The 25,598-nt window shown below is 43.8% G+C and overlaps 11 protein-coding genes across 12 annotated transcripts; 5 read left to right on the forward strand and 6 right to left on the reverse strand.

The window, feature by feature from the left end:
* Nucleotides 1–8,275: 8,275 nt before the first annotated feature.
* LOC6624122 (uncharacterized) lies at nt 8,276–9,117 on the reverse strand. Its single transcript, XM_070207849.1, has one exon. The coding sequence runs from the start codon at nt 8,828–8,830 to the stop codon at nt 8,276–8,278; it is 555 nt and encodes a 184-aa protein (XP_070063950.1). The 5' UTR covers nt 8,831–9,117.
* A 1,701-nt stretch (nt 9,118–10,818) lies between these two features.
* LOC6622239 (uncharacterized) lies at nt 10,819–11,422 on the forward strand. Its single transcript, XM_002046895.3, has 2 exons — nt 10,819–10,972; nt 11,042–11,422. Exons 1-2 carry the CDS (start codon nt 10,955–10,957, stop codon nt 11,201–11,203), a joined length of 180 nt encoding a protein of 59 aa, XP_002046931.1. The 5' UTR covers nt 10,819–10,954; the 3' UTR covers nt 11,204–11,422.
* Nucleotides 11,423–12,436: 1,014 nt separating this feature from the next.
* Nucleotides 12,437–12,929, reverse strand: LOC6624265 (uncharacterized). The gene is made up of 2 exons (XM_002046896.4): nt 12,770–12,929; nt 12,437–12,698 (listed from the first exon to the last, which is right to left on the reverse strand). The coding sequence occupies exons 1-2, from the start codon at nt 12,785–12,787 to the stop codon at nt 12,528–12,530; spliced, it is 189 nt and encodes a 62-aa protein (XP_002046932.1). The 5' UTR covers nt 12,788–12,929; the 3' UTR covers nt 12,437–12,527.
* A 902-nt stretch (nt 12,930–13,831) lies between these two features.
* Nucleotides 13,832–15,300, forward strand: Yod1 (Yod1 deubiquitinase). The gene has a single exon (XM_002046897.3). It carries the CDS (start codon nt 14,003–14,005, stop codon nt 15,062–15,064), a length of 1,062 nt encoding a protein of 353 aa, XP_002046933.3. The 5' UTR covers nt 13,832–14,002; the 3' UTR covers nt 15,065–15,300.
* LOC6623171 (protein Asterix) lies at nt 15,169–15,848 on the reverse strand. Its single transcript, XM_002046898.4, has 3 exons — nt 15,603–15,848; nt 15,464–15,544; nt 15,169–15,412 (listed from the first exon to the last, which is right to left on the reverse strand). The coding sequence occupies exons 1-3, from the start codon at nt 15,756–15,758 to the stop codon at nt 15,323–15,325; spliced, it is 327 nt and encodes a 108-aa protein (XP_002046934.1). The 5' UTR covers nt 15,759–15,848; the 3' UTR covers nt 15,169–15,322.
* Nucleotides 15,849–15,906: 58 nt separating this feature from the next.
* LOC6624447 (pentatricopeptide repeat-containing protein 1, mitochondrial) lies at nt 15,907–18,298 on the forward strand. Its single transcript, XM_002046899.4, has 2 exons — nt 15,907–17,865; nt 17,927–18,298. Exons 1-2 carry the CDS (start codon nt 15,994–15,996, stop codon nt 18,218–18,220), a joined length of 2,166 nt encoding a protein of 721 aa, XP_002046935.1. The 5' UTR covers nt 15,907–15,993; the 3' UTR covers nt 18,221–18,298.
* On the reverse strand, nt 18,230–19,099 carry Tcs5 (TP53 regulating kinase). The gene has a single exon (XM_002046900.4). The coding sequence runs from the start codon at nt 18,972–18,974 to the stop codon at nt 18,291–18,293; it is 684 nt and encodes a 227-aa protein (XP_002046936.1). The 5' UTR covers nt 18,975–19,099; the 3' UTR covers nt 18,230–18,290.
* A 5-nt stretch (nt 19,100–19,104) lies between these two features.
* Nucleotides 19,105–19,956, forward strand: CHMP2B (Charged multivesicular body protein 2b). The gene has a single exon (XM_002046901.4). The coding sequence runs from the start codon at nt 19,201–19,203 to the stop codon at nt 19,837–19,839; it is 639 nt and encodes a 212-aa protein (XP_002046937.1). The 5' UTR covers nt 19,105–19,200; the 3' UTR covers nt 19,840–19,956.
* On the reverse strand, nt 19,883–21,212 carry Dhrs4 (Dehydrogenase/reductase 4). Its single transcript, XM_002046902.4, has 3 exons — nt 20,786–21,212; nt 20,319–20,721; nt 19,883–20,257 (listed from the first exon to the last, which is right to left on the reverse strand). The coding sequence occupies exons 1-3, from the start codon at nt 21,061–21,063 to the stop codon at nt 19,952–19,954; spliced, it is 987 nt and encodes a 328-aa protein (XP_002046938.1). The 5' UTR covers nt 21,064–21,212; the 3' UTR covers nt 19,883–19,951.
* Nucleotides 21,213–21,730: 518 nt separating this feature from the next.
* Gdap1 (ganglioside induced differentiation associated protein 1) lies at nt 21,731–23,601 on the forward strand. Of its 2 annotated transcripts, XM_015175724.3 has the most exons (5): nt 21,731–22,021; nt 22,536–22,728; nt 22,785–22,967; nt 23,033–23,494; nt 23,573–23,601. In XM_015175724.3, exons 1-5 carry the CDS (start codon nt 21,899–21,901, stop codon nt 23,584–23,586), a joined length of 975 nt encoding a protein of 324 aa, XP_015031210.1. In that variant the 5' UTR covers nt 21,731–21,898; the 3' UTR covers nt 23,587–23,601. The 2 variants fall into 2 exon arrangements, with proteins under 2 accessions (XP_015031210.1, XP_002046939.1); XM_002046903.4 differs by having other exon boundaries at nt 23,033–23,601.
* Nucleotides 23,539–25,578, reverse strand: Fitm (acyl-coenzyme A diphosphatase Fitm). The gene is made up of 2 exons (XM_002046904.4): nt 24,722–25,578; nt 23,539–24,664 (listed from the first exon to the last, which is right to left on the reverse strand). Exons 1-2 carry the CDS (start codon nt 25,239–25,241, stop codon nt 23,910–23,912), a joined length of 1,275 nt encoding a protein of 424 aa, XP_002046940.1. The 5' UTR covers nt 25,242–25,578; the 3' UTR covers nt 23,539–23,909.
* Between the last annotated feature and the right edge of the window lie 20 nt (nt 25,579–25,598).

The raw sequence follows: 25,598 nt of genomic DNA on the forward strand, positions 1-25,598 counted from the left end.
AGAAACCTTGCAGTTGTGTTGTGAGTCGCTTGGCAATTGGGTCAGGCAAATGCTGGGTTGACGGGTTGCCGGGTTGCCGGATTGCCGGGTCGCAGCTGTTGCTGCTGCACTTTGTTCAACTGTTGACATTGTGATGAAATTTCATCTTTTTGCTTCGGCAGATTTTTGAATGCTCCAGAAATCAATTTCAATAGCAGCAGCCAACAATGAAAATGAGTAGAGCCAAGCGCAACCATTTAAATGTTTTATACAATTTGCGACTCTCCTACACACAAACGCGCGTGCTCTTTCCCTCTCTATAGCTGTCTCCCTCACTCACACTTTCTCTGGTTGCTGCGCTGCGGTTGTCTATTGTCTTTTTTGTGAACAATGGCAGGTGTCATGCAGCCATTGCCGCGAAAGGACTGCCTGTGCAGGTTAAGATCCCTTTGTGCATTTTACGCGGAATTACACAGCATAAGCAGCTGCCACAGTATGCAACCCTTCACACCAACCCATCCATTCCCACCCATCCATTCCCCCCACTTGACCGCACCATGCGGCAAACGCCAGCAGGCGACTTGTCTGCTTTGTTGTGCCCACGTAGCGAGCGAACCCTGCTACCCATTGTGGCCAAAGGCAAACACAAGGCAATGGCAGCGGCAGCAGCACCGCCAACCAATTGCCTGTACACCTCCGTCCGCCGCCCGCCGCCCGCCGACAGTTGATTTAAGCTGCACAAAAAACTAAACAACGAACAGCACGACGACAACGAAGGCGGCTGCACAAACTGAGAAAATGAGAAAATGGGAAGGCAACTAAGAAAATGCATGCACAAAAGTAACTCATAATTAAGGCAACCCAGCCAAGCAGTCCACAGGATGCATAGGTAGCCCGACCAAGTCGTGCAGGCGGCCGGAGAACCCACTCGTTGCCGTCAGGCAGGCAGGCAGCCAGCTCCTTCTGTTCATATGGCAAAAGCCAGCGTATTGTTGCCTACTTTTTTGGCTATGCTACTAAGTAGTTCGCATAAGAGATGGCTATACGGATTTAGGACTAGTTCCAATCAAATGAACTAGCTCGAGCTGGGATGGAAGATGGCTCATTAAAACAGTTTCGATTTTATATAACTAATTAAGTTAAGGGTCAGTTATGCCTCCGTTTCATTTCACTTTATACCCCCTCTATTAATTTCATTCGTTTCAATCTTTTAAGTATATCACTGGAACTCACTTGGAACTAGTTCATGACAAATCGCCTACATTTAACTAAACAGTGCCGTGAACTATGTTCGGAGTGTGCCTGGCATCGTGGGGCTCATCTTTGCTCGTGCGCCATTTGCCATAGACTCGTATAGTCGTAGTCGTATATATTTTTGATATGCTTCAGCAAACACCTGCAACGTCTCAACAACAATGAGAAATATTGTTAAGTAAACTGCACAAAGGAGCACAGCGGAACACGGGAGGGGTGTGGCTGCAGTTTTTGGTGCATTAGCGGCAAGTGCGTTGCGTTCCCCGCCTCTCTGCCTCCTCTCTCTCGCCGTCAAGCTAAGGTGCACTCTTTATTGTTTATGTTTGGCTTTAGCGCTGCATTGTTGTGCTGTGTGTGTTTGTGTGTGGGAGTGTGTGTGTGTGTGTGCTGTTAATGCATTGCCTTGGCTAGGACATGCAATCTGCATTTGCGACGAGTCGGAGTCCGCCCGCCCGCACCCGCACCTGCACCAGCCGAAGCCTCATCCTTGGCTTGAGCCTTGACTTTTGGCAGTCGCCGGATGTGAAATTCATGGAAGCTGCAAATCATGGCAATTGCCGTTGGCCACCTCGGACAGGGTTTCTTTTACTGTTGTTTTGTCCGTGGCACTTGGCTGATATATGAATGCCAGTTATTGAAATAACGAAATGAATATTAATAATGAAAGAGGCCTCCCACCGGGCCGTCCTACATGGCGCATGCACAATATTTCCATTAGTGACTGCAATCGTTTGTCAATTTGCTGGCCACATAAATCACTTGGCCCTGGAGGCAATGAGTCGCCTTAAACCCAATTAACCCATTAGGAGGAGCGCGCGTCTTAGCCATTTGATGCGGCTGCCTAGAATGCAATTAAAAGATGCAACCAACAAGGAAGACATCGCCGCGGAGTCTTGTGCTTCACTCACATTTAATTTTTATGTAGCCAAAAGGACGAGGCGCCACTAGAAGAAGAAGATGCGCAAGTGGGAAGTGGAAGAAGCAGAAAGTAATAACTGCGCATTGCCATTATTTATGTTTATGTCCGCACTACATCATCTTCAAATGTCCAGGCACCAGGCACCATCACCACCCCCCGCATCGCCCCCCCCCCCACCCTTTGGGCCATAAAAAACAAGTGCCGGCGGACAAGTTGTGTGCAGTTGTACAGAGCGAGCAAATGTCTGGATCGTCGCTGTATTGCGGCTGAGTCTGCTCGCGTGTGGGTGGGCCCCCTTGGGTGGTTGGCTGGCGACGTTTAACTGCCGCAGTTTGAGTGCCGTTGAACTAATTTCCGCCGCCATCTACAGTGCAATGGATGCAGCCTGGATGCTGCCGGCGGATGCACTGTAGCAGAGCCTGCCCTAGCCTGGCCTGGCCTGGCCTGCTGCAATTGCGGCATTTCTATGGCACTCGCATTTGTCATTGAAGCGCTCGCTAATTTGACATAAATTTTAAATGCTCTGATGCAGAATGCGGTAAGCCAAAGGCAATGCCTAAGATCTTAACCGCTCCGAGCTGAGTAATCCGACAGCACAGCCACATGGCTGGCTGATGTGACGCCAGGCAACCGAGGGAAATAGACTAACATTATATATCCTAAACAAATTCAAATTAGTTACGACTCCATTATTGATTATTCTATCAGCTCTTTGAACCAAAACTGTTCTAATTCAGAAATTATTCTTACAACAAACCCAAACTTAAGCCAATCTAGTTGTCCCATAAATAGCCAGGTATAATAAAGTTCTCATGTTAAGCCAGCCGCAAAGTACAAATAACAAGCCCCAACTATTGCATTTATCCAAATATATTTGTTAGATGGCAATTTTGGGTATAGATCAAATATAGCCCGCATCTTGTATGAAAATAGGCATGGCTTGCAATATTTTCAGTCCAGCGGGCATAAGTAAATTAAGAATTAAACCTAAATAGAATGGGTTCACGGATGTGGAAAAGCAGATTCACAAAATGAATCTTAAGGCAGGAAGTAAATTCGAGTCATGGGCCGACCTCTATACATAAGTATATATATTAAAAACCTATCAGAATATTTCGATCATACATATAATTGAACATATTTACGCAGCTCGTATGCAAAATACCTTTGAGCAAAACCAACATAAAATCAATAAACTTTCCAAAAATGAACCAATAAACTTAACAGCTGACAAAACTTCTAACACCTCAAGTGACCCCATGTCCGCCCCCGCACCCATAAAATAGAACATCAAACTAAAAGTTTGCTTCACAAATTTCATGCTCCAAAAGAAACACAAAAATCAAACTAAGAAATGCATAAGAGTACATGATTTCAAATTGACATAAATATACGTATATACAAATAAAAATTGAGATGAGAATTCAAAAAGAAACTGGACAATCGTCAAGGCATTTGTACGTAGTGCAAAAGAGACGAATGAGTGGGGGGGCGGGCAAGGGAAGCGCAAGGCAGTGAAATGAAGTGAATTCAAGTGAAGTTGTCCGTTGACGTTGGCTCTTGTTAGTCTTTGACTTTGACAGTTTGCCGGTCGTTGCACAGCCTTTTTTATTTTATCGTTATAGTTATTATTGCTGTTGTTGTCCAATTGGCAACACGAAACGATTGAAGCGAACTTTTTGTAAACAGCGTCGAAAAACAAGAAATGTGCAATATTAAATATGGTTGGCACTAAAAAAGTCACGGCTGGGCAGCAATTCGAAATTAGTTCGCTATTAGCCCTTTTGTAAAACTGACGATGTGATTAGCGACCCGGTTTTTGTGGCCATTGTCTGGGGCAGCACACGTGCGAGGCGTTGAAGGGCGTTCGGTCGAGACCCCAGTTGCTCATAAAGAAAAAAAAAACACCGTTAGTTGGGTTCGTTGCCATAGCTAATGCAGTTTTTTTTTCGTCTTCTTCTTTTTCTTCTTCTTGTTCGTTTTGTTAGCATTAGGGAAAACTGTTTTATTTTGGCAAGCTTTGCTCTTTAATCTCACAAGTCACGCACTGATTTTGCAATTTGCATGCAGCGACCGCTAGATGGCGCCAGCAACGGCACGTATTTGCCGCACTCCCGAACAGCCACAATCAATATTTGAATTTCCATTCGGATTTCCAGGCAGCAGTGGCTACCAAAAAACTTACGCAAAATTTTACGCAAACATAAGTTTCATAATTTACTCAGCTTTTAATAAAAATGTACAATTGGCATTTTGCATTCAGATATTTGTGCAAGTGGCATTTTTAATAGCTGCTCACATGTCGTATGCGTAATATCTGTACGTACTTTAAACTGAATTTGATATGGCAGAAGCCAATCGTTATTTAATACGCTCGATTGACATTGCTCTAGAAATTGATACGAGTAGCAAAAGTTTTAATTTACAAAATTGCAAAGGATTTCCATTTAGCATTTAGAAATTAAATCTGTTAGCATTCAATTGCTCATGCAGACAAATATCGAAATATAGATATATTTGTGAAAAGTAATGAACTTTCGCTTGAGCATTCTGATTTGCATCTAAGCACAGAATCGTTACGGAAAATGGAGACTGGCAAGAGGAGCAGCCAGAGGTAGAACAGAGGCAGTCGCTTGGGAATATATGGGGATTTGTTTTTAATATAAATATAAAAGAAAGTTAAATTATTGAAATTATCCGAGAGTGTAACCAGTAGACTTTGCTATTGATAACACACTTGAATAGTATAAGCCTTATTACATCTAATAATTCAGCTTCACGTTAACGAGCACCTATTCATAATAGATATATTGAGATTAATTACTAAAAGACGTTGCCGCAGTAGAAAACAATCAGTATCTTTTAATTCCGATCATTTTACAATATTTTACCGTGCTCCTCTTAACATCTAGACAGCAGTATAAACTGCCATTATTAATCCCAACAATAAACTCGCTTTCCTTTTACCTCTGCTCGCCTTTGTTTGAGCCCCTTTTGTTGCCTGTCACTGTCAACGCATTGATATCGATAACGCTCACTGGGCCAACACGCCCACTTTGGGCGTTTTAAATGCATGCATGCATGCAGATACACACACACACACACACACACGCTTACTTTCACGAGCGCACACATGCTCAGAAAGATACTTATATGCATACATTCATTGCATAAAGCCCCAAACAACTTTTTTATGCTCCATTGTGTTATAAATATTCATAAAAGCGCGCCATTTTTTCTTTTTTTTCGCCTTTTGCGGATACCCGCCCACAACTAAAGCCTTGATTTCTTGCATTTCGCTTTGTTGCTATACTATGCTATACTATGCTATACTATGCTCATGCCAAATACCTAGCCAATATGCAACGCCCCGCCCCGCCCCGCCCCATGAACGCCTTTCGCTTTGCTGCAACCGCAAACTATGCTTCTAATGCCGCGCTGGCATAAATTTAAAGCAGCAGCTGCGGTTTTTCACTGCTCGCTCGATATTTGCACGTTGAATGCGGTGCGCAGCGGAGCGGTCCTGGCGGCGGTTGCGGGAGTGGCTGAGGAGTGGGGAGGATGTTTACATGTTACACTGATACCAGCAGCAGCAGCAGTAGCAGCAGCAGCAGCTACAAACTAAGCGGGTCCCGGCTTTAAGGCAAAGCATTTTATGCTGCTAATTGATTTTTCAAACCCAATTTTGTTTTTGCTGCATTGCTGGCTCTGCGCTTTTGTTTGGCATTCAATTAACGGGAATTTGCATTTTATCTAAAAACACACTATATCAATATGCACACACCCACACAAACACACACACACACACACACACACATACAGCTGCTTACCCTTAACCCCAGCATTGAGCACAATTTGATCGTAAGTTGCACAAAAATATTATTTTTAAGCTTCTGCTTCTGACACAATCAAGCAGCATATTTGGCATTGCCGAGTGCTAAATCAATAAGCAGATAAAACATTGTTTATCTAGTAGTGTGAACATTTTTTATTACAACACTTGTCTTTGATCTTTGAAATCAATCAACTATGCGAATGTTTACTAGCTGGCGTCATTGCAAACAATTCGTCGCACAAATCAAATGAAAACGACATAAAATATAATCGAAAACTTAACTAGGGAGCTGTGATCTACAAGGTAAAAATCTACGAGGCATAAGCTCAAATTGTTCAATGATATTAGTTATAGAAATGCCAGAACTGTTATGAGAAGAAACTGACTTTGATTTTCCTATGCAATTATCGGACATGTGTCAAATTATGCATACATTTTCACTTAAGCCATGATTAAATTGTTTTACATTGCTTTACGCTTTCCAGATTTGCAGCAATTACCATTTACCGTATAATTATTCTGTATTTACCAGCAGCCAACAGTCCATTTGCTAATAACATAACAGAATTCAAAGTCAAATTTAGAAGCATGAACTTAACCCCAACGACTCTTGAGTTGCTTGCTGTTAATAAACGCAGCAGCTGGCCACACAGAGCAATGTTAAGGCTGCGCAGCGTCTGCTGTGTACAGATCGAGCTGCAATCAAGCGGAAAAATGCAACGCCTACATCGTTTAGATTGTCTGGGCGAGACTCGAGAACGATTATGCGGCTGGCTACACAATATAAACTTATATTTAATAACAATTATTATAAAGGCAGGCGGCATCATAAAACTTGATGAGCCATGCTAACATAAGGCATGAGCTTGACCACAGAGATGACCACAGACAAGGCGCAATTGCAATTGCCAACAGGTTTCAAGGTCAAGCGACCGCCGCAGCCGCAGCCGCAGCCAAAGCCGAAGCCGAAGCCGCAACCTAAAATTAACATTGGAACTGCAGTCAGTTACATGGCCCAAACCGGTTGAAGATCGGGCATTTTTTGTCGTTGCTGTCGCTGCTTCTTCTTAAGTTTGGCAATTACGAAATATACAGCATAAAAAAAAGGAATGAAAACCCAAAAAAAAACAATGCGATGACATTGAATTGTAAATGCAGGCGATAAAAACCCAACACATAAAATTCAACAAAGAAAAAAATAGAAGAGTAAAGAAACCAGCAAAAAGAAGAAAAACCAGCAGAAGTAAATAAATGTAAGCCGTTGTCGGACGTACGATGCATGTGCAATTTGTTTGTGCAAAAAATAACAACACCAGCAACACGGACAACACACACAGATTACGTATACGCAGCGTCTGCCAATGTCCATATCAATGGTCAGTGTTTGGTAGCTGCTGCTGCTGTTGTTGCTCTGCTTCTTCTTTCTCCGCTACCGCTGCTGTTAAAGACATTGACATTTTTTTCTCTTTACTTTGTTGTCGCCGTTTAATGCTTTTTATTTTCTACTTCTTCTGGTATATTTTACCATTCCCAACGCCGCATTACGTCACTTTCACTGTACTTTGCGGCTTAAGACCCGCCCTGCCTGCCCCCCCATCTGTTTACCATTCATTGTTGTTGCCGTCCACTTTGTTGCTGTTGTTACTGCTGCTGCTGCTGCTGCTGCTGCGACCGCTTCTGAGCGTTGTTTGTACTTGTTATTTGTTGGTACAAACAAGCGAATTGCAATAAAAATACTCGCACTTTAATTTATGGCCGCTTGCATGCGACTCTCTTTGGGCTATGATTTATCTGAGATATGTGTTTTCGGGTTCGCGTTTGTTTGCCCTGTTTTCTGTTTGTCTCGCATAATTTATACACGTTTACCCTCAGTCGAACTGTGTTTCTGGTTCAAGTTCATCAGCTGACTTCGGTTATCATTCTGCGCGATTCTCCTGAGTGCAACTGCTTAAGTTGTTTCCATAAAAAGTTAAACTGAATAATGGTTTCGGATTCCTGCTGCTACTTTCAGTAAATTTATTGTTTTAAGCTATGATAAATGGGCAGCATTATCTTGGACGCTAACTGACACAATTTTGTATGTTCTCTGATGTAAACAAAATTTAAAAACTTGCTTGACACCATTTTGAATCAATCCAATCTTTACACCAATATTCTACACTTTCATCAGTAGGCCTTTATCCATTTCATTATCACAGTTGAGCCCCTTCAGTACTATACAAACTGCGAATATCTGATGATAAGAAGAATACACTCAATAAAAATATATAGTATAGTCTATATCAACGCTAAAAGCCGTCAAAGTTGTCTTCAGGCTTGTCGTTTGTTTCATGTTCCATGCTGTCTCCATTATTTTTGCTTTCCAGCTTCGTCTCGGGTATCTTTTTGCTGAACCTCAATTTGCAGTTTAATAGTCTGGTTACCTCCTCGTACACCTGCACCAGCTCGAACAGCAGAAAGTATCTGCCATCCTTGATGGGCCACGGAAACAAGCTGTCATCGAAAAAGCCACGATCCACGTAGTAAAAGCCCGGCATTAGTGGACAGGATATTAGAAAGGTAGGCGGAATGAGGGACTCGCTCTGGAAATCATCTATGGTCATGTTGCGCATCGATTCGAGGGACTTGCAGAAATCTAAATTCTTTAATTTGAGCATCTCAAAGGTGTTTGTTCCGCCCGGCACATCGTCCAGCCGGCGTACAAAGATCTGCATGAGCAGTTTGCCCGGAAAGTGCATCTTTACGGTCAAGTTATAGTTGATAGTCGCCCTATTTTCCAAGCTATAGCTGATAATTATATCGTTGGGCACAAATGACTCTGAGTACAACTGATCAATTTGCATATTTAGCTGGAGATTATGTGCTAAATTAAAATTAAATTAAATCTGTTTTATGTAGGACTTACGCCCAATACCTGAGCTGCCATCCAGGCTAAGCTCAGGAGCCCCCAATATGGACTCATAATCGTGTGGCCGGAGTAAACTGCGGTTTATGGTTTGCATTTTAAAGTTTGCCAACAACTCGTTTGACTCCACTTCAGTCACGCCACGTCGCCTGACCTAATGGATTTGTTTGCTAACCACGTTGGGCATATTCAATGGCCACCCCGATTGCCCAGATTCAGATTCTTATCAACTCATTTGTATTTCGGGTTAAACACAGCTCTGTGTGCGGAGGGGCGTATGCGTGATTTGTTTTGCTTTAACAGCTAAACAGTTTGCCAAAACAATTTGTATGTCTGTTGACAGAGTGTTCTACGATTTAGGCAAAGGTCGTCTGTGCTCTGACCCACATAAGCTGGCCACGTTCGTCTTATATGGCCAACATTTGTTTGGCATCATTTGCTGTCCAAAAATGAAATGAATGTTACGCACTTTTATAACTAATTCCCAGACACTTGCGACAGCTTAACAATCTTCAAACTGTCAACATGTGCGAAATACACGTTTATAGAGAGCGGCTCATAAATAAATTGCCAGCTCGCGCCACGCCCTTTTGCAACGCCCATTATATACGAGCTAATTGAAATGCCCATGGGCACAAAAGCGTCAGACAGCCCGACGACGCATGACGCTGATTTTGATCGCGATGACTCGATCAAAAGCCATTCAGGCAAATTATTGTCTAAGCTTACGAAGCGCCCAACAAGCTTCAAACATGTCTATTGCAACTCACAGCTCTTTTCATAACATTTGCATAAATAGATACAAGTATCTATATGTTGGATTTACATCTTTTGGCGGCTTACTCAAATGTGCTAAGTCATGTTGTCAGCATGCTAATTTAATTTAAGCTCTGCATTTGTTTCCGCTCCACGAGTTGCACTACATTTGTTAATGCTTATAAAACAAAACATGTAAATGTCGAACGACTTTGACTTTGACGGGCTTCATTCAACAATTCCCAAAAATGTAATAAATCGTATATTAATCCATATGTTGACCTCTATTTAATTTGTTGAGCTGGTTTGAGCCAACGCCTAGAGGCGTTTATTCTGTGTTGGTTTGGGTTTTCAACGTGTGTTGATTTAACTCTTGAACGTTCAAGCTTGATGGCTATTAGAAGTGCCAAATATTTATGGTCTTAACTGACCCGCCTATTGATCGCTTTATTTGAGGTGTGAAACTAAATGCCGGATACGTGGGCTCCTCGAGATTCCATTTCAGTTGGAGAGAAGGCTGAGCGCATTTTAGTGCTAATCTGTTGATCAAAATGCGACTATTATGTAATATGTTTATATTATATTATGCATATATCCAGTTTCTACTTCCGTGTATTGCAGTGACTGTTCTTAAATAAAAACAAATGTCATGCTTCGCGGGCACTTTTTTGACCGATTTCCGAATGAGCTGTATTTTGATTTACTTAACCTTCAGCCGACTATGTAAATCTGCCTAACTATACTTAGTCCAAAGCATATTTGAACAGTCGCTAAGACTTCTTCAGTGGCACAAACAGCGCGCTTGGCTCTGACCTAACCAATGCAAACAGCGGCAGGCGGCAGGCAGCAGGTGGTAGGTGGCAGGTGTGTCTCGTATGTGGCCTGCTGCTGTCGTTGTTGTTGTTGCTGCATCTGTGCCTTATAAATACTTATATGCTTTATTTGCGCAGCGAACAGAAGAGCGTCACAGGCAGGTGCCCAGCAGGGCCCAGAGACTGTGCACGTTCGTGCAATTTGCAATTTTTGTCAGTTTTCGTTTATTTTTTTTTCTTTTTGTTGTTTTTATTGACCAGACTCGTTTATTTATGCACCTTTGTTTATGTATCGCCATTTCTGACCACTTGTCCAAACCGGGAATGTAATATGTGCAGTTTACATATGACATTATCATCGCTTGATGGTTTTCTTTTTCTTTTTGGGTTTTTCGGGGCGCCATCTCTTGGGTATAAAAGCCACCGGCACTGTGGCCACCAGGTGCAGTCAATTTTTGGATTAAACAGCTCCACAGTTACCTTCGCATATCAAAATGAAGTACATCGTATTGGTGAGTCTCCATAGATATAGATTGCCTTCGAGGGTTTCTTATTTAAGAATATTCATGCACGTTTTGCAGGCTCTTTTCGTTTGCCTTCTGGCTGTGGCTTTGGTCGCCGCTGTGCCCGTCGACGAGTCGCTGCAGGGTGACAACATCTATGGCCAGGCTGATGTGCACAATCCCCACGATCCCCAGGCCATATTCAAGCTGAAGAAACTGAAGAAGCTGCTGCTCGGCTAAGGCCGCAAGTTTGCCAGCCAATCCCGTTGACTCTAGTCCATGTACAAACACCAACAAACACACAACCAACTGGGAACCTAACCTCTCCGCTTGGGCCTAGGCACTGTGCTGCATTTAACCCTTCGCTTAGAGATAAACACAAATCACTCACATTCACAGCTTAATCGTAAACTTAACTAAATAAATATAATTCACATAAAACGACACAAACATCACAAATGTATGCTTATGCCATATGGTGCTACATTCGGAACTCTTTCAACAAGGAGCTAATGACTGGAAACATGTTTTCTGAGACTCGGGATTTGAATATGGGCAACAAGCCTCGATGGGTATGTGAATTAGTCCAAAAGTGTGAACAACTTATTTCCTGATTGGCTTAACGATCTACAAGATCTCAGTTGCTGAAGTAACTGAATGCTCTCTTGGACTCATATATGATATATATTTGTACAGTTTACTGACATTGACCCACATACATATATTATTTAATTAATAACTGTGAATTGTTGTCATGGTTTTAAATTTGTATTTAACATATGGGAGCTAATAGCAAATAAGTAAGAGGTTCAAGTCGGGAGCTCCCGACTAGGGGATACCCTGAACCCTCTTCTTCTAACATCAAATGCATATATATATTTTATTTGAGAAGCTATATGTCAAGTTTGGTGACTCTAGCTCTTATTATTTACCAAAATTGCCCAAAAAAATCGATTTTTATAGATTGCTTGGAAACGGAGTAAGGTTTCGATTATCGGAAACAAACTTGATCTGCGCAGGCGCTAGGAGCACCTGCATCTAAAATTTCTCTAGCTCTTATAGGTTCTGAGATCCTTGCGTTTATACATACGGACGAACAGAAGGACGAACGGACGGACAGACGGACGGACATGGCTAGATCGATTCGGCTATTGGTGCTGATCAAGAATATATATACTTTATGGGGTCGGGGATGCTTCCTTCTGCTTGTTACATAAATTTGGATTTTGCGCAAATACCATATACCCTTATACCCATTTTTAATGGGTTAAGGGTATAAAAAATGGTATAGAATTAAATCAATTTAGCATGTGAATCGAATCAATCAAAGGTCTTGATTATATATTTTGCCTATCATCAAAGATAAACTTATCCCTAAACAACGTCCTTCCTTTGATATTGTTTCTTTCTTCCCAACTATTACTTAAACGCCTAAAAACTAACATAACTAATAATGAAAAAACTAATAACATATTAAGATTTAAGAAGTTGTTTTTTTTTTTGTTTAATATCAAGCTTAAAAACTAGACACAAAATATGCTAAAAGTCCATTTAATCTCGGCAATCAACCCAGGAAGAGCAGTTTCTTCAGCAGCTTCAGCTTCAACAAGAAAGACTGATCATCGGTGGGGCTGATAGGCTCGCTGCCGGGACCCTCAATGCCCTCGGGTATGGCCTCCTCCACGGGCACTGCACTGGTTGCCATGAAGCACACAGCCAGGCAAACGAACACGGTCTGGAATTAGGCAAACGTACTCCATAATTAGTTGAATGTTATCCATGGACTCCGCCGTTAAGTGGACGCACCAAAAGCAAGAATTTCATTGTGATTGAGCTTCAAGTTGGGGACTCCTTGACTGGGCACTACGTGTTAATTGATGATCTCGCGTATCGCGTTGACAGACCTGCACTGAGCATAAACCTCGCTGTTCATCTATTTATATGGGAGTTTCGAGCCGGTCTGAGCTGTGCGCATGCGCGCTCGTATTTCATAGAGATTAAAACAACACATCGTCACAATGGAAGCTCTAAAATATCATTGTATCTCCGAGCAGCCCAACAATAAATTTTGTTTGGACTATTAAATGTGATTTTAGTGTACCACGCAAGGCGTTTTGGATGTGTGGAAAAATAAAAAATAAAGCAAACCAAACTATTTTGTTGAGGCCGCTTTTGTTGTTGTTGGGCCCATTGTTGGGCTAGCCCGATGGCAAATTGTTTTGTTGACTGACATATCGCTGTGGGTTTTCGCTAATATATCTTTCCTTGGTTCTGAGTTCTATTTGATTTGACCATTAGCTAATCGTACCCTAGCTGCAGCCCCCGCTCTCACTAAATACTTATTAGCGGCTTTTATTGCTGGTTTACCTCAGCTCTGGTTATGCATGATCCATTCACTTAGCGTTTTCGTTGGAAATTATCACTTTATCAGCACAACTTATTAGTTAAAACATTGACGGATATAAAAAACTTGCTTTAAGCTTAACTTCACAGAGGATGGGCACCAACAAAAAAAGGTGATTGCCAATGGCAAATATTCTTTGAGTAAATTCACTTTGCACAAGGCTATGGCAGACCGAAACATCCGCTCTGGAATGATTTTCACAACTTGCCTTAATGCTAATTATTTTACACAGCCGACTATTTAAGAATATGCAAATCATTTAACAAATAATCATGTTTGCCAACATCAAACATGTAAGAGAAAAAATGTTAAATTCAAATTTTGCCAGCCGTTAAGGCGCGCCGCGGTATTTTTTAGTACATTAATGTTTATGCATCTCGGTTTGAACCAGCTGCTGTTATCGCACAATGTCATAAACAGTGTGGCAGCACCATAGTACGCGATTACGCTAAAATACTTAATCATTGCCTTCTCTAACGCGTATTAAACAATAAGCAAAAGAACGATAAAAAATATTAGACAATAAACACACTTGACCAAATCAAGTCAAAATTCCAACTACTTAAAATTGAGAAAATTATAAAATCCCAAAAAAAAATTTTTCGGCAAACAGATATAAAGTTTAAATTAGAAATATGACTGGTTCGTTCAGTGTGAAGCTAAAATCGAAAAAAGGTCAATTCATTGTCAATGACCTGAACGAGAACACAACAGTAGCTGAACTTAAATCACGGATATCTCAGGCAACGGAAATCAAGGAGCCACAATTACACGTGCTCGTCGGTTTCCCTCCACGGCCACTGGATCTTAGCGACCAGCAGCAACGGAATCTACGCTCCATTGGCATCCAAAGCGGCGAAACGCTGATTGTTGAAGAGAAGGCAGCGCCAGTGGCCAACTCCGCAACCATTGAGGACGACGAGGCGCTGGCGCGTCGTCTGCAGGCGGAAGAAGATGCAGAGCACCTGCGTCAGGTAACTACCTCAAGCAATGCCGAACTGGACTCTGTCGACATTGTTGCTCATAGCAGTAACGGGCGCGAGAGCGCACCCGTGTCCGCGCCCGCGGAAGCTGGACCAAATGGCGACTTCAATGGAATTCTGTTGAAAAAGGTGGTGCCAGCGGATAACTCGTGCCTCTTTACAAGCATACGTTTCGTTCTCAACGGCAAGGTGGATAACGAGGGCAGCGAAATGATGCGTCATATTATCGCGCAGGAGGTGGCCGCCGATCCGCAGCAATACAATGATGCAGTCCTTGGCAAATCAAACGCCGAGTACTGTGCCTGGATACAAAAGGCGGACTCGTGGGGCGGCGCCATCGAAGTGTCCATATTATCCAATTATTATGGCATTGAAATCGATGTCGTTGATATACAAAACGCGATTATCAATCGGTTCGGAGAGGACAAAAACTTTGGTTTACGTGTGTTCCTACTGTTCGATGGCATACACTATGATCCACTTTACATGGAAACTTCACAGAGTGCCGCACCAGCTACCATCTTCCCCGTTGAGGAGCTGGGCGTCTATCAGCAAGCGGAGCAGCTGGCCAACGAAGCAAAGTCCTCACGCCAATTTACAAATGTGGACAAATTTAATCTTCGTTGTTTACAGTGTGATCTATTACTTGTGGGTCAGGCACAGGCCCAGCAGCACGCCAAGGCGACTGGGCATGCGAACTTTGGGGAAATTTAATACGTACTGATCTTTGGCACCATTTATATTTTGGCTTTTATTCTGTTTGCCTATTACATACTCACCACATAGTTTCAATCCAAGAAATTGTCAGCTCTTGCCGATTAGTTTCGCATTCTTTAGCAAAATTTATACAAACTCCTGTGGTTCATTTATTTAACTCTCTTTCTACGCCCAAGCAACTGTCATTTGAGTTTTTGGAGAATAATAAAGTCCCATTCATTTAACTAGCAGAACACCAATATTGTGTATTCTTTGTTACGATGCCCATGGTGGTGTCATTGCAGCGGGATTTTGCAAGTATGACATGACCACAGCACTTACACTTAACATAAACGAAGACAGTACCTAGAAAACTAGGATTAGTAATGGGCATTCGTTTGTGGATGCTTTAGTCACCTGTTTGGCATCGTCGCTAGCCCGCGAGCTGGAAAAGCTGATGCAAGAGCAGTAGAGGGCAAACCAGGCGCACCACTTAAGCTGTTGCAAAGGGATTGTGTTACACCTTGTACTGAAAATAATGGAGACGTGGTTTTACCTTCATCATCAGGCCGCACATGGAAAAAATCATTCCCAGAATGTTCATATAATCCGGCATCATGTCCTCATTGGCGCCACCGCCTTGTCCTTGGTTCTTGGGTGCTTTATAGCGATTGATTTTCTCCTTCCGACGTGGATCCACAGTGTAGCTCATTTTCAATTAATTTTTATTGATGTCTGACAAATTAAGCGAAAAAACTAAAATTTCTCTTGAGCACAGCAAGGGAATGTTAGCGTTGCCACATCGATTTAAAACATCTGTATGCCATTCACAGGTATCGTAAGAATGACTATACTACTTCTTCTTCTTATCAATTACTGTTCAACGGCATGCACTTTTAAAACTTGTTAAATTACATAAAAATAATAGAAAATTGCAACAAATTAAAATGGCAGTGCGTTTTTTCAGCTTAGCGCTGATACCGCACATACGCCGTATACAGCTATACGCCCCAGAGCACTACTTACATCTAAGAAGAGCACTTGGTGTTCAAACAGAGTTTCCGAATCTGCGCTGGGAGCAAATCCGCCTACTACACGTGCGTATTACGGATGAGGATGCCGGTCTGCAGACAAAACGTGAGGCAAACAGACCGACAAATCCTTTCCAAGACACGATTTTAGATGAAGACCCAAGAGAACAGACCCCCAGACTGCGTGTACATACGAAATTTGGCAGATCGGAGAATTTGGCAAAAGACACTGCAAAACCAGATAAACGGGAACAAAAAAAGAAAATATTAACCGACTTTGGTGATCCGGATACCTTCGGCGATGCCAAGATCAGCGGTACGCAACCCGAAGACTCCGGTGATGTGCAGGAGGAAGAATTTATTAGCAGACCAACGCGACACACAAGAAAACTTCGCACCAAAGAGTACGCTCGTCTCATTAAGGAACATTTAAATGCGCATCGCATCAATGACGCCCTTGCCGTTCTGGAGGTGCGAATGTTGCGAGAGGATCGCGTGAAGCCAGAGAACTACATTTACAATTTGCTTATCAGCGGCTGCGCCAAGGCGGGCTACACTCGTAAAGCTTTCAGTCTGTACACTAAAATGCGTCAACGTGGTCTTAAAGTCACCGGCGGCACCTACACTTCCCTCTTCAATGCGTGCGCCAATGCACCTACACCGATTGACGGCTTGGGCAAGGCGAAGCAGCTGCGGGAGAACATGTTGGAAAAAGGTTACGAACCGAATGTTAAGAACTACAATGCCATGATCAAAGCGTATGGTCGCTGTGAAGACATAGAAACCGCTTACATGCTGGCCGACGAAATGCTGGAGCGTCAGCTGCCGTTGAACTCGGACAGCTTCAACTTTCTGCTGCAAGCCTGCGCCAGTGATGAGAAGCATGGCTTCCGACATGCGCTACTCACCTGGCATAAGATGCTGCAACGTGGCTTAACTCCAGACTTTTACAGCTTCAATGCCATGCTGCGCTGTGTCCGAGACTGCGGCTTTGGTGATCTAGAGTCCATGCAGCAGGTGCTGGAACAAATAACTCCGGGTGCCACCAACAGACAACTGCCCCCGGGCAAAGAAGAGGGTGTGGAAGCAGCTCATCCTGATAGCTTGGCCATTTCACCCAGCTCTACGGAGGCTAACCAGCTCGAATTGGCGTCCCCATCCACAGAACAGCTAGAACTGCCCAATCTGCTGCTGCCACTTCCACAATTAGGAAGTTTAGTTGCCTTGGCTGAAGTGACGCGTCCTCATGAGCGGTTCCTATTGCTGGGCGGCATTACCGGCTATCTGGAGTTAATGAAGGCCCATAAAATAACACCGAACATTGAATGTTTTACAACCATGCTTGAGGTCATACCGCCCACAAATGCAGCGGAGAAGCAACTGCTAAGCTTTGTGCGCAAGATTGGCCTCAAAGCGGACATTGATTTCTTTAACATACTCATCAAGAAGCGCTCGATGCGCTTCGACTATGAGAGCGCACGCGAGGTGTTGACTATGATACGCACTGCTGGCTTGCAGCCGGACATTGTGACATATGGCGTTCTAGCGCTAGGTTGTCGCACCCAGGAGCAGGCCCGTGAGCTACTGCAGCAAATGCAGGCAGCAGGCATACGTATGAATATGCCCATATTGGGCGCTATGTTGCGGCAGGGCTGTGCCCAGAAATCGTTTGCATACATTAACGAAATCATGCAACTTAGTCTGGAGGAGAGCATAAAACCAAACGAAGCGTTCCTGCGGCATTTACATAACTTTCACAGAGGCTGTGCCAGGGCCATTGATGCTAGGGTGAGACATAGTCGTATTTTTCATTAATTATTTCAGACAACTAACCGACAACTATTTTCAGCACCCCTCAACAAAAACTGAGGCCTTTAAGAAGGGGCACTCAAAGTTCTGTGATAAATATCGTCTGTTTTACGAGGAGCATGGCTTGTCCGGCCTGAAGCTGGAAGATGCCATTGCCAAGCTGAAAGCCCGACCGTATGCACAATATAAGGAAACTCCTGTCACTGGCTTAGAACCAGCAAAGCACGAGCAAGTGAAACGTAAAACAAAAATCCGAAAATATATTAAGAAAATCAAAATTGATGAGCTGCAAGATGATTCGCCGGTGTCAGAGCCAGTCAAACGAATAGAATAGAATTAAATGTAAATTAAATTAACATGTAAGTTCAACATGGTTTATTAAAGTATTCGTTAAATATGAACGGCTAACCGATCATTGTGCGTTTTCTTCCACGCGCACGTACCTCCTCAAACTTGGCCAAAACGGCATCCTCGTCCTTGCCGCATTCCTTGCGATAAGCCGCCAGTATGTGCTCAAACAGATACGGCTGCTCACTGTGCGTGCTCAGCAGCGCCCTTTCCAGCACATATAAATCAACTCCCTTGTCCTCTGTCGCCTGATTATAGTGGCTCAGACCGAAATCTATGAAGATGACATCATAGCTACTACTTGAATTCGAATTGGGATTGATAAGTATATTTGATGTGGTCAAGTCTCCGTGTATTATGTTGTTGGCATGCATGCGACCAATTATGCCGCCAATACTTGTGCACAGCTCCTCCAAGGACTGTTTTGCCTGCTCGTCGGTCGATTTGGCCACTGTTTCTTGTATATACTGCTTAGCTGTCTGAGCGCTGCCAAAGTACTCCATGTACAGCTTGTGGCCAGTCAAATCTGAGTGGAGAATGCGTGGTGCCAGGATGCCAGCAGCCAGGCAACGGCCAGCTGCCTTGACCTCAGCCTTCATGCGCTGTCTCGTGATTTGTGTGTCCAACTCTGGATGACGGTACTTTTTGACGAAGCGTTCCTTTATTAGACACGATTCACCCTTGAATTCACCAAGGTAAAGACGACCCTCGGCCCCTTGTTTTAGTATTTCTAATGCCATATTTAATTCCTAAAATAATGTAAACACCGGTGATATGCAATTGCGAGTTCCAAGTTGTTTGCCATTCTCCACGAAATTAGCCATTCACAGTGCAACAGCGACATTTGACAAAGCAACAGCTGATTTTGTTTTGATATTTGCACACACCAATCGCCAGCTTCAACAGTGAATCATCTTTTTGAAAAACCCTACCCGTTCGTTTAGACAGTAAAAATTGAAATATAAAATGTTTAACAATATATTTGGCAAAAAACCCACCGTAAAGGAACAGCAACGCGAAAATGATCGCAGCCTGCGCAAAGCGACACGCGACATTGAACGAGAGCGTCGAAAACTGGAGGATGAGGAGAAAAAACTAGAAGCTGAGATCAGACGCAATGCGGCTGCTGGAAACAACGATGCATGCAAAATTCTGGCCAAGCAACTGATCGAGATTCGCAAGCAAAAATCGCGCAGTTACGCTGCAGCAGGCAAAATACAATCCATAGGCTATCAGAACAAGAACATGGGCGCAAATATAGCTCTGGGCGAGGCAATGGGCACCACAGCCAAGACTATGGCTGGCATGAACAAGGTGATGCGCCCAGAGGCTATAGCAGGCACTGTGCGTGACTTCCAGCAAGCAAATATGCGCATGGAAATGACAGACGAAATGATAAACGATACGCTAGACGACATGCTGACTGAATCTGGTGATGAGGAGGAATCTAACGATGTGGTCAACAAGGTGCTCGACGAGATTGGCATTGAGATCTCTGGTAAAATGGCCAACATACCAGCCACAGGATCCAGCGAATTCGAGACTAGCGGCAAGCGCACCGAAAAGGACATTGCAGATCAGTTGGCCAAACTGAGATCTTCCTAGTTATATTAATGTGCTTAATCCCTCCCACAGCTGTACTTGGAAATTTTGTAAACACAATTGTTATTCATAGGCCATAAGACATAAGAACATAAGTATATGTACATGCATCACTCTAAAGTCGAGCGTTCATACCCCCCGAGGCAACTACAGACTCGCCTGTTATATAGCCAGCATCCTCCGATACAAGGAAGGACACAACGCCAGCCATTTCCTCACTTGTGCCCAGACGACCCATGGGTATTTTGCTAAGCGCCGCCTCATTGGCAGATTCGTTCTCGTACAACGCCTTGGAGAATTTAGTGCGGATGATACCAGGTGCCAGGCAATTAACGCGTATGCCCTCAGGCGCTAAATCCTTGGCCGCTGCCTTGGTCAGTCCAATTAGCGCCGTCTTGCTCACTGAGTATGCGCCCAGCAGCTATTGAAAAGGTTACAGATTAAGATATGATAAATGCTGGGTAAGCTTGTAGACAGCTAACCTCAAATGCATCGTAGCCGGCAATGGACGAGACAAACACTATGCTAGAGCCCTTCTCCTGTCGTAGATATGGGAGAGCTTCTTTGGCCAAAAGATAAGAGCTCTTTACATTCACATCAAAGATCTTGTCCCACACCTTCTCATCACATTCCAGAACACCGCCCACGGCAGGATTGGTAGCGGCATTACTAACCAATATGTTGAGCTTGCCATATTTGCTGATGGTTTCCTCGAAGAGCTGCTTACGATCTTGCGGCTCGCTCACGTGGCACTTCAGGCCATGCACGTTAAGATTCAGTTTACGCAGCTCGGCAAGCGCATTGTCCACATTCTTCTGCTTTCGACTGCTGATCACGACGGCTGCACCATCCTCAGCCAAACGCTTGGCAATCGCAAAGCCAATGCTGCAAGCGCCATAAATCCACTACAATTAATATGCAGTAAGGGACAATGTCGCTGAGAACTCACCCATCTGTGGAGGCGGTAACCACCGCAACTTTGCCTGCTAAACGCTTCATGCTGCTAACGCTCGAACTTTGACTGGCACTGGCACTGGACAATCGTTTATGGCACAGATTGTGGTTAACGAGTTTGTTACTATTGTTGTTGCTTTTATGTTGATTAAGATTTCTAATCGATGTTGTGCTTTGCATGGTACTTTGGACTTTGCCTCCAGACAAACTGGCTGCAGCGATCAAATTGAGCTTTGGCGCCTTGCTAGCCAATTGCTTGCCCAGATGCAACATATGTAGGCTGAGTTTTGAATTCAACTGGGGTTGACAAGGATCGGCAAATTGATTTTTCTCACTTCGACTATTTGTGCGATTCCTATACGACTAAGCCAAGTAGTTCCAATTGGAACGTGCTTTGCTTGATGCCCAATCTTGTTGCCATTCACGGCGAAGTGAAAGCTTTTTTTGGCGCACTTTTTAAATGAGGTCTACATTTCAATCACATTTGTTTCTTTCTTAAATTAAGTTTTAATAAAAAGTTAACAAACCTATCTTTGCCAACGGCTCAAACAAAAGTGCTTCTGTGTATTATTTATCCAATAAGAGCTACTGGAATAATACCACCTGACCAGCTCGACACCGTCTGGTGCATAGACCCCAATTGGTAGATAAGAATGTTGAAATGAAAATCTCCAAAAAAAAAAAAAAACTTAAATAAACATTGCCTGCACGCATTAAATATGATTCGCGATGTCGTAACACAATAAACAAAGATAAATATGAAAAAACAAGTAGGAACCGCAACACTGAAAAAAAAATAAGAATCATTGACGAATAACCCACCAACAACAGCACAAATCATATCCAGAAATAACAACAACCACAATGTTTACTCTCAGCTGAAAGTGCAAATTATAGTTCGCCGGAGCGGCTTTAGTTGTTTAGTTGTTTTGCTCTACTCCATTGCTCTACTCCATTCCCAGCAGTTAGTCGCTCCGTGTCGTTCCAAGTGTGCAAGCCGCTTTTTCTCGAGCTCTGGAGCAGGGTATACGGCACGCGGTTTACGGTCTTCGCAAAGCATGTGATATAACCAAATAACTCTGCCAGTACGATTCACAAGATTTGGAAGATGAGCAGCCAAGCAGACGAAATTGCGCCAGCTGCGCCCGCACCAAAGGACTTCAAGGCACCCGTATTTCAGGACAACAAACTTGTGCTCTACTTTCATCCGTACAACTTTTACTCGCAAAAAGTTAGTTGCCCCAACTAAATCATGTGATCATGTTTGAGACAATTTTTTGATATTACAAAACGCGCAAATGGCGCGAAATTACAAAAGTAATCGTCATTATTGTGATTACTGTTCAATGTTATTTTGTCAGCTATGACTAGCTAGAGTTTTTAAATAGCATCCCACCCACCACCCACCAGGTGCCCCATCGATTTCAGGTGCAGTCGTGCGTGACGGGGGCGTATGCATAATATCTGTTGGGCTGCCAACACAAGTAGATTTCATTAGTTTTGAGTTTTTGTTCTTTTCCGAATAGATAATATAACTTAACTGTTTGCCTTGATGCAGGTGCTAATGAAGCGTTTGAACACGTAAGAAACGTAGTGATAAATAAACAAAACTGAGAAAGAGTATAAATAGTGCAAGCAAACAGTGTGAGCGAGCTACAAGTCATTAGGATTAATGATTGTACATTATTCGCAGACTTGCGGTTCGCCTAGCTTAATCAATATGTTTTTTACATATTCTTTGCTAGGTTTTGCTGGTGCTCTATGAGAAAAATGTTGACTTTACACCCTACATAGTCGATCTGTGCAACGGCGAACAGTATTCCAATTGGTTCCTAAATCTGAATCCTAAGGGCGATGTGCCCGTGCTGCAGGATGGCGCCTTTATCATACCCAACTCGCCGCACATCATCAGCTATGTGGAGACCAAGTTCCGTGGAGGTAAGTAGTTCTTTCCGATATAATTGGCCAATTCAAGTCAATTTCTTTGATCACAGAGCAGCATCCGCTGCTGAAGCCATACCCACCAGATTCCCTACAATTCGATCAGATGATGACATTTGAACGCGCATTGTCACGCCTGCCCGTGGGCGCACTCAGTCTGGGCTCCTTTATCCACGACGACCTCAAGCTGGTGCCTAAGGCTCCCTTCATTGGACCCGTACGGCAATCCTGCCTGAGTGAGCAGTATTAATGTGCTTGAGTGCTGTTCCAATTGAATTATCCGTTGTGTTTTAACCCGCAGAGAACAATGACAAGGTCATGGAATTGCTGCGTCACTCCGTGGATGAATTGGACTCCAATAACACCGCATTACAGCAAAAGCTAGAGATTCAGTTACGTCGCAGGAAACTTGTCGCCTCGCGTGTAGATTTCCAGCGTGTGCTGGATGCGGTGCGCAATGTGCTGCAATATGTGGAGCAGGAACTGTCCAAGCAAACGCCACGCAACGAGTGGCTGACTGGCGATGAGATCACCTTGGCTGACGTCAGCTTGGGCCTGCTGCTGCAGCGCCTCTATCAGCTGGGCTTCGAGAACTATTATTGGGGCTTCGGCAAGTTGCCGCAGGTGGAGGGCTACTTTTTGCGGTTCAAGCAGCGTGCCTCATACCACAAGCTGATGCCCAGCAGCAATTTCGAAATACTGAAGGAAATGTGGAGTATGACGCCTTCCAATTACAAGCTGGGAGCAACTGCCGGTTTCTTGGGTATGGCCATGTTCGCAGCCTTTGCGCATAAGTAGCCGGCCAGATTTGTTAACAATCATTTTATTGTTGTTGTTAAAGTTGGGCACATATAAACACAAACAAAAGAACGCTTAAGTCTACGTGGTAACAATGCAAGATCCGGAAGGCAGAAACAGTCAGCGAGAGAATGAGAGAGGAAAGAGAGAGAGAGAGAGAGAGAGCGCGGAGCTGCGATTGCCCCATGAACTATGAACTATGAACAGCGCACAGTGCCAAAGTGCGAGCCTCAAGCTGCTGATATCATTGTATATAAAAATCGTTTGGTATTAAGTTCTATTTGCTACAAAAGATTTTACTAGCCACTACCGGTTAAAAAAGATTCGCTAACCTTATTCAATTCCTGTTTCCTGTTGCTGGTTTAGTCTAAGACTTGGGTTCAGCTTTCCACACCTGCCTGCTGATGTTCCCGCTTCTGCTGCTCCGCCTGCAGCAGGCTGGCCGCCGCACTCGCTGCCTTCACGTTGGTAAACAAGGGCATGCCCATGAAAGTAGGTATTTGCTGCTGCGCCGACGACGACTGACCACCTACCTTGCCCGCCGACCACTGGCTACTGCCATTGGGATTGGCTTTCAATCCACTAGATGACGCCTGGTTGTTAGCAGATGGTGTGCAGGTGTGTAAATGCGTGGGTCTCTTGAAAGGGACACTCTCGCGCTGATAGTAGAAGACGCCATTGCCGGGCGCCTCGGGCAACAGGCCATTGGTTGGATACCAGAAGCGATACGTAAAGTACCACGTTAGAATGGCAATGATGCCGCTGATAACTTTCTCAATCATGCGATGATAGTACAACATCGTGCCCACCAACATTATGTCCCAGAGCAGCTGCAGAGCAGCCATCCCAATGAACAGGGTGCGAATGATGGGCGTCAGTCGTGTATAGAGAAACTGTAGGCTCCGCATTTGCTCATCGTTCAGGCCGCGCAACGGATTGCTTCCCGTTTTCTCCGATACGCTGCGATTGTGCAACTCGTTGCGTAGGTGCTCCTTGATGGTTTCCCACTTGATAATAGGACGCGCCTCCTCGATTAGCACCAGGCTAGAGTGTATTAGTATAAACGCATGGCCTGATATGTCAAAACCCTGCCACAAATGGCCCGCCCTCAGGCAGCTGGACTTGCTCTGGAAGCCTGCAAGAAAGACAATCTTAAGTAACAGTTTTAACATTATTTAGCTCGCAATATTACCCTTGGTAGTACAACGACCATAGGAAGTTTCCACAATGTTGAAGAGCTTTGTCCAGAAGAACCAAAAGAATGTGGCTATTACAATACGTGGGAAGTGATGCCTCAGCATGCGTTTCATGTCGCCGCAGGTGATTGTATAGGCGGAGAGCACCGCAAAGGGCACGGCGAACAACAGAGTCCAGCCCCAGCCCACCTTGACGAAGTACAGATTAAACAGGTTGTCGGAGCGGGCAAAGTATGTCTTGGGAAATGGCAAGAAGTCGCCTATGAGCGAGATGATGAATAAGCTGCCCAAATAGAGGGCCACTTTCAGGTCCGTGTTGAAGAATATCGTCTTTTTGCATAGATGTATGACGCCCATGACTAGAATCTCACGTATGCTGGTGGGTGCAGCGGTTGGACGCGTGCCTCGCGCCTCTGATCGGGTTATATCTGGGCCACCAGGTCGAAAGTTCATATTGGAGCCGCTACTTTGTCCGGGTGCAAGATTGGGACGCAGCGGACGCCGTTTTGTGGCCATAATGATGCGGCGATTTTGTTTACTACGTTGTGTTTGATGTTTTTTGCACTTTGCCAATGTGTTGTACACTACGTTGTTTTATTGCTACCGTTTTTGGTTATGGTAAAGGGTTTGTCAAAAGTGAAAGCGGAACCAAAACGAAAGGTGTCAAAGTTCAAATTGCATTATATTATATTACATATAATTTAGTTTCACCAAACAGTTTGTGTTTTTAATCATTACTTTGGTTAAGTTTCACAGAATTTTTCACTTAGCACAAGGCAGTTCCCGTTGTTCTTTTGCTCTATTCTTGTTCGATGCATATTTTAGCCAAAATATGCAGCTGTTGCTTCAGCCAGAAAATAGAACACCAGACGA

Source organism: Drosophila virilis, chromosome 3 (genome assembly GCF_030788295.1).
Source record: "Drosophila virilis strain 15010-1051.87 chromosome 3, Dvir_AGI_RSII-ME, whole genome shotgun sequence".
In the NCBI taxonomy this organism is placed as follows: Eukaryota; Metazoa; Arthropoda; class Insecta; order Diptera; family Drosophilidae; genus Drosophila; species Drosophila virilis.